Raw genomic sequence first — 15,938 nt, 5'->3', positions numbered from 1 at the left:
TTTCTATTGGCTCATTTGCTGAACATATTTCCCAAGGAGGGGAAATTTTATCCACCTGTGGATAGTGAGTAGCAGTAAGTTCAGCAGTTACAGACAATACAAATTGAAGCATTACACTATACTTGATGATATTTTAAGAGGCTGCTCAGGCATTATAGGCTCCTAATGCCAGTAATTATAAAAGCGTTAATTAAATAATCTTTAACTAGAAAAAGAATTCCAAACTCACTGTAGAAAGCATTTGGTGGCCAAGCGTTTCCATTTGTGGTAAAAGAGTTGGTGGAATATCATTTCTTTTTTTGCTTTCAAGGTTGAAAGGCTCCATCAAAAAAGAAAAAAAATCCTTAATTGTGGAGGCTTATGGCTGCCTTTGTATTTGAATAGCTGTCAAGCTGCAGCTAGCAAGCCGTAGCTAACTGTCACAAGGGCACAAGCTGGCTCTGCTTCATTCTCTGACGGCTTCACCCCACAAAAGACTCACTGTGCTGGTGTCTTGCAGCAGAGCATGCACTGTTGTCGTTCGTGATGAGCTGATACGCTGGCAACAGCCCAGGGAGTCTTCTGCCTGCCATTCAGCACATTAACTCCTCGTGTCTGAGTAGCTTCTCTCTTCCCCAACCGGATAATATAGTAATTCACCCCTAAGCAGGAGAGAATCCGTGATTATTCAGAGTCCTATGTGAACCCCAAGTTGACAAAAGTGAATAAAGAATAGGGAGCATAGCTTTTGGTTTCCTTAGGAAAAATATTATTTCTAAACAGTAGTCATGAAATTGTGATATTTACCTAGCTGTCAAAATACTCTAGATTGGAGAAATTAAAAGAGCATAAAATGCATGCTATAGTAACTTCATTTAGAGTGACTGCAGTTTTGACTTACCTTCAGGTGGCAGAACTTTTGTCTGGAGAAGAGGAGGCTCTGGAAAACCTTATTGCTCTCTACAAGTACCAAAAGGGAGGTTGTGAATGAGATGGGAGTTGGCTTCTTCTCCTGTGTAACTAGTGGTAGGAATAGAGGAAGTGACCTCAAGTTGTGCCAGGGGAGATTTAGATTGGTTGTTAGCAAATACTGTTTCTCTGAAGGAGTGGTCAGGTGCTGGAGCAGGCTGCCCAGCGAGGTGGTGGAGTCGCCAATCCCAGAGGTGTTTAGATGTTGTACTGAGGGACATCATTTAGTGGGAGATATTGGTGGTAGGTGAACAGTTGGACTTGAATGATCTTGGATCTCTTTTTCAACCCTGGTGATTCTGTGATTCTATGATCACTGGGTGATATGTAGAGTGTTGAATGATGAGAGCTGGTCAACCCCATTTCTGATGCTTACACTCTATTGTGTAGGATTGGCAGAGTGAGCTCAAGTCAGAGAAGCTGACCAGCTTTGCAGTTTGTTCCATAAAGTGCAGTGCAAGGAAGATAATAACAAAATAGTGGAGTGCTGCCAGTAACATCTTGGAATAAGAGATCATGTTGCTTAAGCTGTTTAATGAATGTCTTTTTGAAGATGGTTTGCCATTTTGTCTTTTTACTCTGGTAATAGGCACACGTAACCTGATGTAACTTCTGTTGGTTTTTTTTATTTTTTGGGCTGAATTGGAATGATTCTGAAGATGGTTAAATGAGCACATCTGGTGCCTTTGTTAATTTTTGTTTTACAGTTTTTGAGTCAGTCAAATCTGAGAAGGGGAAAAGGAAATACTTCATTTTAGCTTACGTGGAAAGGACCACAACCAGAAGTACTCACTTGTGTAGTGTTCTGTTTTCACCTAAGTGTTTCACATCTTTTTATGGTAAATTGTGACTAGACTGTGGATGTGTATAGGTATGTACAGGTAAATCATAGAATGACTTAGGTTGGAAGGAACCTTAAAGGTCATCTAGTTCCACCCCCCTGCCTGTGGACAGGGTTGCCACCCACTAGATCAGGCTGCCCAGGGCCCCACCCCACCTGGCTCTCTTACCATCTTTGTGGCCCTCCTCAGAACCTGCTCCAGTAGCTCCACATATTTCCTGTGCTGGGGACCCCAGGCCTGGACACAGTACTCTAGACAGGACCTTGCAAGGGCAGAGCAGATTGGAACAATCAGCTCTCTCTCGTCACTGGCCACCACTCTTTTGATGCAGCACAGGATACAGTTGGCCTTTCTGTCTGGCTCATGTCCAGCTTTTTGTTCACCAGGACCTCCAAGTCCTTCTCTGCAGGACTCCTCTCAATGAATTCTTCTCTGGGTCTGTACATGTCTGGGATAGCCCTGGTCTAGGTGCAACACCTTGCTCTTGGCCTTGTGAACCCTGTTAAGTTCACATGGACCTACTTTTCAAGCCTGTTCAGATCCTTCTGGATATTATCCTTTCCTTCTGTTGTATCCCCTGGTCACAGGGGTATGCTGCTGGTTCTTGGTCAACCTGTGCCAACAGAACACCCAGGTTCTTCTCCTCAGAGCTCCTTTCTAGCAAATCAACCTTTAAACCTGTACTGATGCATGCAGTTATTCCCCCCCCCCCCCCAGTGTATGACTCTACATTTGCCCTTTTTTGAACCCCATAAGGTTCCTCTCCATCCAACTCTCCAACCTATCCAGGTCTTGCTGAATGACAGTACAGCCTTCTGGTGTGTCAGTCACTTCCAACTTTGTATCATTGGCAAACTTGCTGAGGGTGCACTCTATTCCTTTATCCAGGTCACTGATGAAGATGCTATGTGTGCTTCTTCACAACATAACTTTTATTCAGGATTTTTCAGTCTTTTAATTTCTTACCTAATAGAAAAATGTTGATATTAGATGACTTATTTAATAAGCCTTTTTTATTTTATCATCACGTGTTTATTTTACTATTGCATTGTTATTACTTACAATTTCTTACATTTATTACTGTAGACGTCCAGGTAATGAGGTGCTGAAAAAGCTGTTATTAATGATGGAAACCCTGTAGTTTGACTTCTTACTCCTCTTGGATCTGTCTTAACAATTCTGTTAGCTGGAAGAAACAAGATCTAGATTTATATTTTCTGTTTAAGCAGGACAGCTGGGAAATAGTAGAAGGACTCCGGGGGGCAATGAATTGTACCCAGGAACCACAGAAACAGGAAGGCTGCTTGCTGAAGAAAAGAAAATGGCCTTTGAAGGGCTGGCACAAGGTATAGGAATATAAAGCAATGTCTGTATGAATGCCTGGTGCTATGTAAATGTGACATACTGAGTGTGTTGTTACTGGGGGGGGGGGGGGTTGGGGAATTAAGGGCAGGGAAAAATGTTCTCTGAATAAATGTGTGTGGGTGTTTGAGGTGGTGTGTTTTGGTGGGTTTTTTTGGCTGTTCATGTAACCTTTTTCTTTTAACTCTCTTCATTTCTTGTTTGCAGAGATACTTCTTTTTGGACAGAGGGATTTTGAAGTATTCTAAATGCCAAGCTGATGTAAGTGATTTAAAACCCTTTAAAGCCAGTATAAGGTAACAACAGTATTTTATCTGAAATAACAATAATTCCATATTGATAGTAAAGAGAAGTAGAGTTTCAGCAGCTCTTAACAGTAGATTGAATGCAGAAGAATGATGATCAGAGCAGGTAATGTCCATCTTGCTTTATTCTAGGGTTACTGTATTCTTTTCTTTTTTTTCTGCAGATAGAGAGAGGGAAACTTCATGGCTGTATTGATGTTGGACTTTCTGTCATGTCTGTAAAGAAATCAACAAAATGTATAGATTTAGATACCGAAGAGCAGATATATCATCTGAAGGTAAATCTTTAATGTTGTTCAGACTTTGCTCCCCAAACTGTAGGAGTATAACAACATGAAGTCTGTATGGCGGAGACCGTGTTTATTTTTAACAGCAGGAGGTCTATTAATTTCACTAATAGCTTAATTTTTAGTCTGAATGGACTAGTTTTATACTTTATAACTTGAGAGGCTTTACTGTACTGTTCTACAGTCAGGTACCCCATTACATTTGATGGTAATTGAACCTTGACGAAACCTCAAACCTTGCAACTAAGAAGTGACAATTTTTGTTTATGTTGCTTTTTTCTCTGTAGAAATTGCTAAGCAGTAGGTTTTGTGTTACAATCATAGCTCTGATTACTGAAGTTCCTTTTTTGTTTTTACTTTATCCAGTGACTAATTTTGTCATGCTTAAGCTCATGCATAGTATCTTCTAGTAGGAGCATATTTAGAAAAACTTTCCTGATATTTTTCCAATAAAAGTCAGCCAGGCTAGCTGTCTGATGAGTGCAAGGTATCTTAGTTTCTTTGCTAGCAATTTTGAATATGGGTGTTATAATATCTGAAATTTTGTGTAGGTGAAATCTCAGGAGCTGTTTGATGAATGGGTAGCAAAGCTTCGTCATCACAGAATGTATCGTCAGAATGAAATCTCCATGTTTCCTCATGACGTCAATAATCTTTTCTTCCCAGTATCTACTACTGTGGACTCTGGCCCTGGTCTGTGTGATTTGACTCCAAGTAGAAAGGTAATAGTGATGATTTATAAACAATGAGCTTTTATCAGTGATTAAATTAGCCTGCTCTGTTTTGAAGTAAAGAGCGTAATGAAAATTTGTATGGGTTTAAGTTGTGGTCTAAAACATTTTGCACTATGAAGAGCAAAATAATATTATCTATAAATTTGCTCCCAAGTATTTTTCTCTGTGATGGTGGTAAATTTTTTTTTAATGTCCCAGTGTTTTAAAGAAGTAAATTATATTTTCACAATGACTTTTAAAACTGGATATTAAGTTAGAATCCCCATGATTTTTGACAGTATACCATTATTTGTCTGATACATGCTGGTGAATGTTAATGTGAGTCACAGAAGAGCACTCAGCTATATCTATATATTTTTCCTCTTCTCAGATTTCCTTTAGCTAATAAAACTTCTCCCTTTATATGCTAATACATCCGACTGTGCTTAACTAGTAGATAGGAATTATTGAGCAGCTGTAACCTATGGCTACTGTTTACATTTTGTGAGGTAGCCTCACAAAAGAGTGATTTTTATTCAGCACCTGAACACAGTCTGTCTCCAGTAGTTTGCATATTGACAGGCTGACGTTCACCCAAAGAAACACTTCTGCTGTAGTGTACAACCAGACCTCTTTTGAGAAAATATTTTTTTTCTTAGCAACACTGTGCTGCTCTTCTTACTGTAACCATTTTCTGTTTCTGTCAACTCCACAAATATCTCTTATGCAGCAGTCACTTCTTTGTTATCCTAATGCCTAAGGTATTCTTTTTTCCTGGCCGTATTGCTGTACAGTCTGAGTGGGCTCATTTCACACTCCCTGTAGTTCAAGAATTTTCTTCCTACTGGTTTGATGGGACTCCTTCTGAGCAGTCAGCAGCACATTTATCATTATGTACTGAGGAGTCTCCATCTGTCAAATTTTAGGTGGATGTTTAGGAGTGCTTTGTCAGCTTACCCGGTATTTTTTCCTCACGTATCTTTTTTGCCTTCAAAGATGCAAAGTACAGTGCATCCTCTGCTACTAACAGGGAAAAAAACAACAACAACAACAACAAATCACACAAATAAACAAAATGGAGGAAATAAATGTGGAGTGTTTACACTTCTCCTTCTGACCCTGAAAGACCATTAAGGATGAGACAGCATCTCTTACTTAGCTAAGTGTGCTTCTCTGGCTTGATAAAAGTATAATAGCTGCCTAAGACTAAATCTGTGCTGCATTAGAGTGGGGGTCGGATAGCTGTAATTTGGAACGATGTCATTCTGAAGTTTGGCTGTGGCTGCATGGAGCTTAGGGTCTGTCCAGAAGGTCCTGAGACAGGAGGAGGTTTGCTGCTTTGGCGGGACAATGCTGTAGCTGAATGGCAATTTTTTACCGAGCACAAACACATGCCAGAACTGCTTTTTGCTAGTGGCTGAGAGGGAGGAGATCTGTGCAAAATGGCAGCTGAAAGAGCAGACTTGCCCTGTGGTAACAGCAGTGTTCTGCAAAGAGCAGTCTGCGTGGCTTCGTGGAGCCAGCACCTCTGTGGCTCTGACAGCCATCTCTTCTGTGTCTGCGAGGCAATGGAAAACCTTCTGGGGCACTCTAGTTCCTTTCTCCCACAAGACAACTTGGATAGAAGGAGTACAATATTGAGAGCAAAAATAGAACATAGCAATGCCCATTATATCTCTATGCCTTTGCTCTCAAAAAAGTAAGAAAATATGAAAAAGGATCTATGTGACCAGCATATCTAAAATCTGTGCTCAATGTCAGGATATTAACCATTTCTTCTTTAGCATGAGAGACTCTAATTCACTTTTAATTTATTAATCCAGATTTGCACTGCAAAGAAGCCCTACTTATTTTCATGTGAAAAATAGAAGGGGATAGTTCTTAAGCTGCAGTTAATCACCTTAGTTCTGCTGAAGCTAAATGGAGGTTTGCCAATTTACACCAGCCCTAGGTTATTAATGTTTGTTGATATCAATCCAGCGGATAAATATTCTGGGGAAAAACATAAGTGAACTTTGCATTGTATTTTATTTGCCTTTAGAGACACCTGGTCAATTTTCACACTTTTAAATAGTTCTTTGGGGATGAATGTATGTATCTATATTTGTGTGGAATTCTTGTATTCTAATATTTAACCATGCTGATTACAATTGAAATTATACTAACTGAAGCTTCATAAACTCTCTCTTGCCTGTTTCTTAGCAGTGCCTTCTTGTTTCTTTGCTCTTAATTATGCCCTTTACATATGTATATTCTGGAAGAGAATTGGTTATTTTGCATGTGATAAACGTGGGATTTTTCTCCCAATGTCAATACATTGCTTATCTTTAAATTCAGTGTACTTGAGCTTCTGAAGGTACTGGAATCATTTGTGTTTGCATATATAGATGACTGCAACTTATACTGTTTTATGTAGGAAGAAAACAGCTGAACTGCATAGGTTAGTTTAAAAACAATTATGCTTATTAATTTTTTCCTGCTATTACATGATATATAAATTGATATGGTACCAAATGACATCACCTGGACAGTATTTTGCAACTCAAACTGAAGTATGAATTATAAACTTTAGAAGAGTAACTATGAAAACAGCAAGAGAATGAGATATAGGTGATGTTTCATATGAATAACTTTAAACCAAGTATTACCTGAGCTTTGGTAAAAGATGGGCATGTTTTGTAAAACCTATCTTTTAGAGAAGAGCCAAACAACTTAGTCAGCTCTTCTCATCATCAGTGAAGTGGCCATGAAATGGCAGTTAAGGTGAAACAACATTTTAAGAACTGATTTTAAATAAGATGTTGATAAAGTATTATTTGCTTTGTGCAGCTTCCTGATGTATATATTAATAAAAGGCAAAAGGGTTAATAAGGTTTAAAAAATAGTTACATGTTTGTATGGCTCCTCTTTGTTGCTACGTTAAAGCTGTTTTCTTCTCTATAAGCCACTGTGCACTGGTGTAGCAGTATGGGGTGGAAATTTCTTTCCATTGGAAACTACATAATTGTGCTGCTCAATTACTTCTTACTCATAGCTTCCAGCCTTTCTTGTAACATCTGATAGTAAGCACTCCTGAAAGTTTGGAAAGGATTACTGAGACATTGCAAAATGATAGTCTTTACCAAAGTAAGATGTCATACATGTATTAAGGTCTATCAAGCTAAATCCATACTAAAGTCATATGACCTAGAGTAAAATTTTTAGAAAGCATGTAGTGTCATGCTTTCTGCATTGAAAAACAGCTCTAAACAAATATATGCGTGTTACATTTCAGTTACCTTTGGGTTTCTTCAGGGGGCATATAAAAGAAATAGAATGTGCTGTTTTGGTTCTGTGCCACATACGGTGCTTTAAATGTATTAAATTGATTTAATTGATGCAGAGCTTTGCCTTTCTTCAGATTTCAGTTTTCAACAACATTTTGTTGTTCTTTTTGTATCTGCTTTTGTACGTTGTACCTCCAAACAGTATACCTGATGACTATAATGCATAATCTAGTTCATATACTTTATTTTTTTTCTTTCTACTGCCATGCTGTTGATGCCTTCAGTCTTTGTCACTGATTGTGGATCTCAATTGTTGCTTCTCAAAATGTGTCCTTACAGCTTTATAATATTATTTGTTAATTTTCTTGTTTACTCTGTAACAGGCAGGAAGCTTGACCAAACAGAACTCTCTGTCAGCTGGTGGTAACTTGTCGTTTTCCTTTTCGAGTAATGAGTCCAGGATTCCATCTTGGCTACAGTCTTCTGAAGACATGGAAAAATGCTCAAGAGGTAATGACATTTGAAGGAAGATGAAAATAAACTAATGTTTCTCCTACTATTTCTTGACGAAGACACTACAATAGCATAAGTAGTCATTACAGTTTTTTTCTGAAACAAGAGGGAGGAAAAGGGTAGTTGTTGATTTCCTGCCTACTTGCTTGTTTTCAGAAGAGCTAGTGAATGAAAAAGGTACCAATTTTGAGGATCTCCTAAAGGAATCTATATAGTCCAATATATTTTCTTTTATGAACATCACACTTGTTAGTAAAACTTGAACTGTCTTAAGCTGGGTTCCAAATCACCTTCTGCTTTCTTTCATGCTTTTCTGAAATAAGAAACATCTTTTTAATATTGGTGAAAGCATCTGTATGATGCATGTTTTCTGGCTACCAGGAGGTGTCTTATTTCTAGCTCTGCATGAACTGTTCAGTCTCAAAGACCATGGCATTGTTACCCCTTCCATGAGTAACTAGTTTGGGTAACTAGTCACAAACAGCAGTAACTCACTTTATCTTGTATTTCTACAATCAACTATGACAAAACACCGTATATCACTGTACAGGCTCTATAGAGGCATTTTAATATTTTGAAGACAGAAGGATACAAGCTATTTTAGCAGTTGTCTACTGCTCTGTTTTTTGTCAATTAATAACTTAAACCAGCTACAATCAAAATAAAACTAGCCTATAAACAAAAAAAACCCTTTCATTATATTTGTTACTTCAGAGCTACTGAAAATATTCTCTTGTTCAAAGCAGATCTCTCCACTTGTCATGCATATTTACTGGAAATGAACCAGCTGTTACAGAGCATGGATGTTCTTCACAGGACCTGTTCAGCACCTGCTATAAATGCTATGCAGGTTTGTTGTTTAAAAACCAAGAAAACCCTTTTCCCTTGCTATTCCAAAAACCAACCCCGAATTCTAAATGATCAAGTTATTTATTCTCAACTTTGCTACTTTTATGACATTCCATGTTTTGTCTTGCTTGTTATTAAAAGGTTGGACCTTTTGAAAGCCCAAAGAAGGAAAAGCGAGCACATAGGAGGTGGCGATCTAGAGTTGTTGGGAAAGAGGCTAAAGGAACATTACAGGTGACTTCTGTCCTTTCAGTCGCCTATCTTTTCTTCAGTTCTTACTTACTGATAAATTCTTGGCATAACCAGTTTAGGAAATAAGAATCCTTTTGAAGTACTGTCCTATGCTGACTCATTTTATGCAGTAATATAATAGATGAAACACGAACATGTCCTTGTTGAAATCTGCAATAGGATCTGTACTAATTTGTTCAGGAGATAAACCTGTCTCTCACCCACTTTTCTAGTTTGTCTCCAATTAGGGGCATGGGGAGGTGTATCTGGTAGTTTTTTCTCTTTTTTTAGCAGCACCTACTTTTGCAAATTTCCAGGTAGTTTTGCTCATATTTGCATCCAGTGTGCTTGTCATTAGATACTTACAAGCAGAGGAAAAAACACTATTGCAAATGTTACAACTCTCAATGGGCTCATTTCTTTTTGCCAAATCTCCAACTACGAGATCTTGGGAAAAATTTTATCAGTATTTTCATCTATTCCAAGCCTATTAGTAACTGACAGTAGTTCTATTAGCTTTTGTGTCCCAGATATGAACAATTTAAAATAAAATTCTTTACAGTTTGTTTAAAAAAACAAGACAGACACAATCACAAATTTTCTGTTATCCTTACAGGTGCCTTCAGTGTTTTCTGCCCCTATGAGACTACATGCTTCCAATCCTAACTTATCTACAATAGATTTTGTAGAAGAGAAAAACTACTCTGATGGCTCTGAAACATCATCAGAATTTACTAAAATGCAGGAGGACTTAGTTCATATTGCACATAAAGGTAAATCAAGTCTGTCTTTCATATTCTGTATCATCACAATTTAATATGATTTCTGAAAACAGGTCCTGTTTAATATTTAGAAAAAGCACAAAACTCCCTCCCTCTCATTCCCTTGTGGAATTGTGAATGTTGATATCTTGAGTCTTTTGAAAAAAATGACTTAATCATCCTATTTTTATTTTTTATGAAGGACCTCCATTTGTTTAATATGTTAAACCAAGATTCTGTTTGTTGCCAAAGGGTAAAAATCCCCACTGCTGTAAATGCAACAACAGATTATATTTTTCTTTGTATCTGTATACATGTGTAGATGAGCACAAGTATGTTAATATACTAAAGTTGGTTCACTGTATTTTAGAGTTTACCATTTGCTGGTGATGCAAAGGTTGCTATGGTAGTAACCTATTTTTAGTGAGTACATAAGAGTAAAATCATGTAAAGCCGTGGGAGGGGCAGCTTGACTGTAAATGTTTCGTTTCTTGAAGTCATTCTTCATTAGCAATACTTTGCCCTGTCACCCTCACACCAGAAACATTTTTGTTGTTTAAGTACATTTATGTCTGAAAGACTTTTGGAAGTACAGGTGTTGCTCCTTTTTGCACAAGATGAGTTGACATTATCAGTATGCATTCTTTCATTGTTTTTGCCCTCTGGTGCTGATGCATCTTGATTCCATTATGGAAGGAATGTATCTATCTTAGCAGTAAGCTTTATAAAGTAAATTGTAATCGAAGCTCATGCATATTTTCTGAAACTAGAAAAGAAGGTGGGAGCGCAGTTGGAAAAGTTGCTGTCTACAGGAGCACTAGAATTCTCCTGCTCAAGATGTTATTAACTAAACTGTCTGTGGTACAAGTTTTGGTTGGATTGAACTATTCCCTAAGGGGACAAAGGCCTACATATTATTTAATACAATATCATTTTATTAAGAATACAAAAGCTACTTTATGCTACCACCTTTCTGGAAAAAAAAAAAGAAAACTTATGCTTTGACATTTGAAACAGCTAAAATGTATCATTACTACTTTATGCTGTAAAAAATCTTGAAAAATTATGTTAGTGTACCAACTATTAAATGAGATGTAAGGTCACTGAGGTTTCTGGTCATGTCTCCTACATGTGAAAGGCTAATATAAAATAGATTGCAACAGACGCATCTTCCTCTTCACCCCCTGAAATGTTGTTAGATTTCTTCACATAGATTAAATTGTGAAAATTAGCTTTGATAATGGTTTCTGATGATGAGATACACTTAAGGATTATTATTTTTTTTAAGATTGTTACTTGAGATACTCCATGAGGTAATATCTCTCAGATTTAATCTGAATAAATAAAAGATGTCTTGTTCTTTACTTTTTTCATACATCCACACTCAGATTTCATCTCCATTTCACTGATAAATTCCTTGATAAACTTTTGCATTGCCTATTCTTGCAATTTTATTATAAGACTTGAGTAGTCCCTCAAAAATCTGCTAGTTCTGCAGAATAATGTATTTCAACATTCTACATAAACATTACCTGACTAATTTTTTATTCCTCGTAGTTATGTAAAAGATGTCTCAAAAACAGCTTGTGTGATCTATTGTCTGATTTGCCTGTTTTGGGCTAGTGAAATGGACTCAGAAAGAAGTAGGAGTACCATCACATTCAGGATCCGAGCCTTTAAGTCAATAAATCATCTAACAAGCTGAAATAACACCACCATTAACTTGTGGTGAAACTACTAACCCTATAGCTGTGACACTGTATGTGTTTATAGCTGCCTTCTTGATTTATTTTTTTTCCTTCTCTTCCCTCCCCCACTGGATTCATAAAGGAATGTGGAGTAGAGTCATGACCATCTGAAGATTCACGCTAATTGGGAAACAAAAGCATGTGAAGAGCAGACGTGGTTAGTTAGCTTTGTTGCCATCTGTCACAAATTAATCAAAGCAGTTTTGACTGTGGCTAATATAGTCATCATGTTAGCATTTACCATGAACGTTTCTCCTGGTTAAACAACAACAAATCTGTTAACCTTGAGTAATATACTATCCTGGATCTCTCAAGCTAATTTCTTGTTTCTATCACCATAAATGATGTTTCATTGAAATTTGACTTAACTGATATATTATGTGTAGCTGTTTTTAACATCATTTTTTACAAAATGGTTCTAGTTTACTTCACCTTGAAGTCAGCTTTCAGCAGTATATCTACAGAGAGAGAAAAGCTGAAGCAGATGCTGGAGCATGAGGCATCATCATCTCCATCTGCACAAATAGTTGGCTTGAAGAATGCCTTAACATCCGTAAGTGATATGCTGAAGTTCAGCAAGTTTCATTATCATCAGTTATTACTTTTAAATTTTACAGTAGTTAATTTCTGTTTTGTTAGTGTCTGCTCTAGAATTTACAGCATTGAAGCATAATGAGTCATGATTATACATGGTGTTTTACAAAGAACTCTTTTCTAAATGGTAAAGGTACTGTGAAATCATGAAGACTTGATGGATCACAATGTGCCCCTAAATAAATCTGTATTATTTGATGCTAAGTATAAGGGTTGCTCTGTGACTGAGTCTACTTTGTCTGGATCAATCATTCCATTCTGTTAGGCTGCGAATTTTCTTTTCCTAAACAGCACCAAATATTCACTGTAACTTGGCACAAAATAAAGGGAGAAGCTGAAGGCACTCAGCTGTCCTTTCTACTGCACCAGAGCTTTGCAGCTCTGCACCAAAACACTGAAAAACAAACTCAAGTACAGCTTGTTTATATTGGCTTCCACCTTCATCTGCTAGTCATCTAAAAGCAGCAGTGGAGCAGTTAGAACAAAATCCTAAATGTCAAAAGATTGTGCTCCTTAAAAAGTTGGTTGGATTTGGTTGGTACACTTCTTGAAACTGTTTCAGACAAGTTCATGTTGAAATACATCAACTAAACAGTGACCTGATATCAGAACTATGAGGGCCATCATTACCATGCTCTTAGAATTTCAATCTATGTTTCAAATTGCTAATCAGGCAGGAGTGACTCTGGTTAAATGTGGTATAGATCTTAGAATTAGTTCAGTATAAAAACTTGCTTTGTTTTACTAAAATTGTGTATAGTGTTTTAGTTTGAAATGTTTCTTTCCCTAGACCTGTGGATGTTTTGATGTCTTCATAGAAGTTGGAGAAAACAGAAGCTTGTTGCATAAAAACTATATTCACTCATTTGTTTTTGGTATTTCAGCTGTTCCACTTGGGACATCTAGTTGGGTGACTTCCACTTCTTCTAATGTTATTTGCTTAATATTTTACATTTAACAAATCAGTTCTAGGTTTGTAAACTGAGTGAACACTCCGCTAAACCTGGATTCTTTTTCTGAGTGATGACATTCTGTTCATCCTCTAAATATCTGTTAGAAATTATGCTCTTTTGCTCTTATTTGTTATTTAATAACCCTTCTGTAACCCATCTGGATGTCATTTCTGAACGCTGGCAGTTTCAGCAGAAGTTAACATCTATGTGAAAGTTATTCTTAGCCTTTAGATCTGTAAAGCTGCGATGCCAACAAAAATTTTCTCACCACACAGCAGAGAATCCTGTAGGAGAAAAGGATGAGCTTCCTTGAAAGAGTTCTGGAAGCACAGATACGATAAACTCTAAGACTGTTCCTTTCAAGAGAGTCTGGTACTGATGACTTTAATGTTTGTTTTTTATTTCAATTTTTATTCAGTTCATAAGGAACAAAAATCAGACAGGTTGAAAGCTATCAACTAATTAGGCTGTTTTGCTCTTATTGACCTGGCAGGGGAAGAAATCAAAAACATTTGAAGTGCATAAAACACGTTTTACAAAGTAAGCATCTCTGCCTTTGCTTTTCCATTATCAACAAAAGTGAACAGAAAAGCTAAATAGGAAGAAAGCACAATAGAAGAAGATAGCGACAAGAAAAGGAAGAAAGTAACTTTAGCATGCTATGCAAGAAGGCTATGTAAATTCTTTATTGTATTTATTTGATGATGTGGGTATAATACAAAAGAGGAGTAAGTCCTCCACTTGAGCGAGGAGTGATAAATGTATGTTGAATCCAGACCACAAATGTAAAGCCAGAGAATACTCTTTCTCCCATTCACAGTTACTTCAGACCTACTTTCTTTCCTATTCCCAACAACAACAAAAAACCATCAAAATCAGAATTGGACAAAGTGAATGCATAAACTGCAGCATTCCTGACATTCTAGTATTGATTCAGACTGCCTGTTTCTGCTACAAGTCTTCAGTTTTGTTCCAGCCATCAGAATGGATTTTCTTTTAATTTTTATTTTTTTTATTTTTATTTTCTATCCAACTCAATAGACACAGAGGAAAATAGTGTTTTGTAGGGGCTGTGGGACCATCTTCATGTCTGTACTGTAATTATTTAAAATGATGATCTTGGCTAGACTTGCATTGCAGTACAGGAACTGACTCAGAGGTTTTTTTCTTTTTATGGTTAAAGTTAGTAACGGGTTATTTTCATAGCAGCAGTGTTACATTCTCTTCATACTGAGTGACATATGACAATCAAATGCATTCAATATGAATAATTACCAGAGTTTGCTGCAGAGGTTTTTTTTTCTTATTTCTGTTATAAGGCTGTCAGGACACACATTGTACCTGTTCTTTGATTCAGCTTAGAAAGAGTTGTGCAACTCTGCTAGCTGTAGAAAATGACTTGGAGTGTGCAGATTACCCTTGTCTACTTTTGCCAGAAGAGATATTTCAAAATAGTCAAAATATACTTTATTTAGAATACAGCTTAGAGCAGCCTAATATAGAAGAGATTTGGTATGTAAGGAACAAATCCTGGGACAAGAATATTACAGGAAAATCTTTTCTTCATTCCCATTTTTACTTTGATACAAAGCTGAGACCAAACACTTAAGAATACATCTCGTGCTCCTGGACATATCTAACAATCTAAGGATTTGCACAGATTTTTGAGACTTCACAGGATCAACAAGCACTAAAATCATTCCTTAGATTCCTATCCAAAGTCACCCCTTTCCTTCAGCTCTACATCAAACCATTCATATTCTGTGGTGGAATGTATTTCAGATGCATCTTAGCAAGAAGATTCTACTTCACACTGCTGTGTTTCTGTACTGACAGGAGAAATGTGAAGATGACTAGGTGGAAGAGACCTCTTCTGTATCAGTTTTTAAAGCAGAAGGTGTTGAAATAAACAGAGTAGTCTTCATAGCCCCAGTTGGTGCAGTAGAAACTTAAGTATGTTTCTTGGTTCTCTCAAATATGAGACAAAAAAACCCTTATGATTTTATGCTTACTTATTCCTATATTTGCTTCCCTGTGTGGTTAAATCAAACTTCATCTATGAAGTCCTTATGGATGATCAGAGGGCTGAGGCTGGAACATCTCTTCTATGAAGAGAGGCTGGCAGAGCTGGGATTAAGTCTTTGGGGAGACCTTATTGCAGCCTTCTGATACTTAAGGGAGGGCCACAAGAGATGAGGAGAGAGACTCTTTACTGGAGTACATCTTGGTAATAAAAAGAGTAGTAGTTTTAAATGAAAAGGTAGATTTTAGGTCAGATATAAAGAAGTTCTCTACCATAAGGATTAACAAGGCTCTAGAACAGGTTGCCTAGAGAAGCTGTGAATGCCCCATCACTGGAGGTGTTAAAGGTTGGATGGGACCCCAAACATCCTGATCCTAGTGGAAGGCTCCTGGGGCAAAGTGGTTGAAACCACATAGTCTTTAAGATCCCATTCTATGAATTTCATGGTTGACAGTCACCAAGAGGAGACAAGAGCTGTAACCCCAAGCATGCCTTTCAGAGATCAAGTAAACATCCAGGAATTATAGACATAATCAAAGAAAC

At 37.2% G+C, this 15,938-nt stretch overlaps 1 protein-coding gene across 20 annotated transcripts in view; it reads left to right on the top strand.

The window, feature by feature from the left end:
• The window catches only part of OSBPL3 (oxysterol binding protein like 3), a 90,055-nt gene that overhangs the window by 48,068 nt on the left and 26,049 nt on the right, over positions 1 to 15,938 (top strand). For 13 of the 20 annotated variants that reach the window (XM_015281834.4, XM_004939354.5, XM_040696619.2 and 10 more), the window contains 9 exons: positions 3,017 to 3,136; positions 3,360 to 3,413; positions 3,622 to 3,735; positions 4,296 to 4,466; positions 8,107 to 8,233; positions 8,983 to 9,086; positions 9,227 to 9,319; positions 9,933 to 10,089; positions 12,248 to 12,378. In XM_015281834.4, the coding sequence (XP_015137320.2) occupies positions 3,017 to 3,136; positions 3,360 to 3,413; positions 3,622 to 3,735; positions 4,296 to 4,466; positions 8,107 to 8,233; positions 8,983 to 9,086; positions 9,227 to 9,319; positions 9,933 to 10,089; positions 12,248 to 12,378 (1,071 nt within the window). Of the gene's footprint in view, positions 1 to 3,016; positions 3,137 to 3,359; positions 3,414 to 3,621; positions 3,736 to 4,295; positions 4,467 to 8,106; positions 8,234 to 8,982; positions 9,087 to 9,226; positions 9,320 to 9,932; positions 10,090 to 12,247; positions 12,379 to 15,938 lie in introns of those variants that run through there. The other 7 variants (XM_015281837.4, XM_015281835.4, XM_046937934.1 and 4 more) reach the window with 2 other exon arrangements.

Source organism: Gallus gallus, chromosome 2 (genome assembly GCF_016699485.2).
Source record: "Gallus gallus isolate bGalGal1 chromosome 2, bGalGal1.mat.broiler.GRCg7b, whole genome shotgun sequence".
Classification (NCBI taxonomy): domain Eukaryota; kingdom Metazoa; phylum Chordata; class Aves; order Galliformes; family Phasianidae; genus Gallus; species Gallus gallus.
The sequence above is the reverse complement of the archived record's forward strand: the minus strand, read 5'-3'. Positions and strand labels throughout refer to the sequence as shown.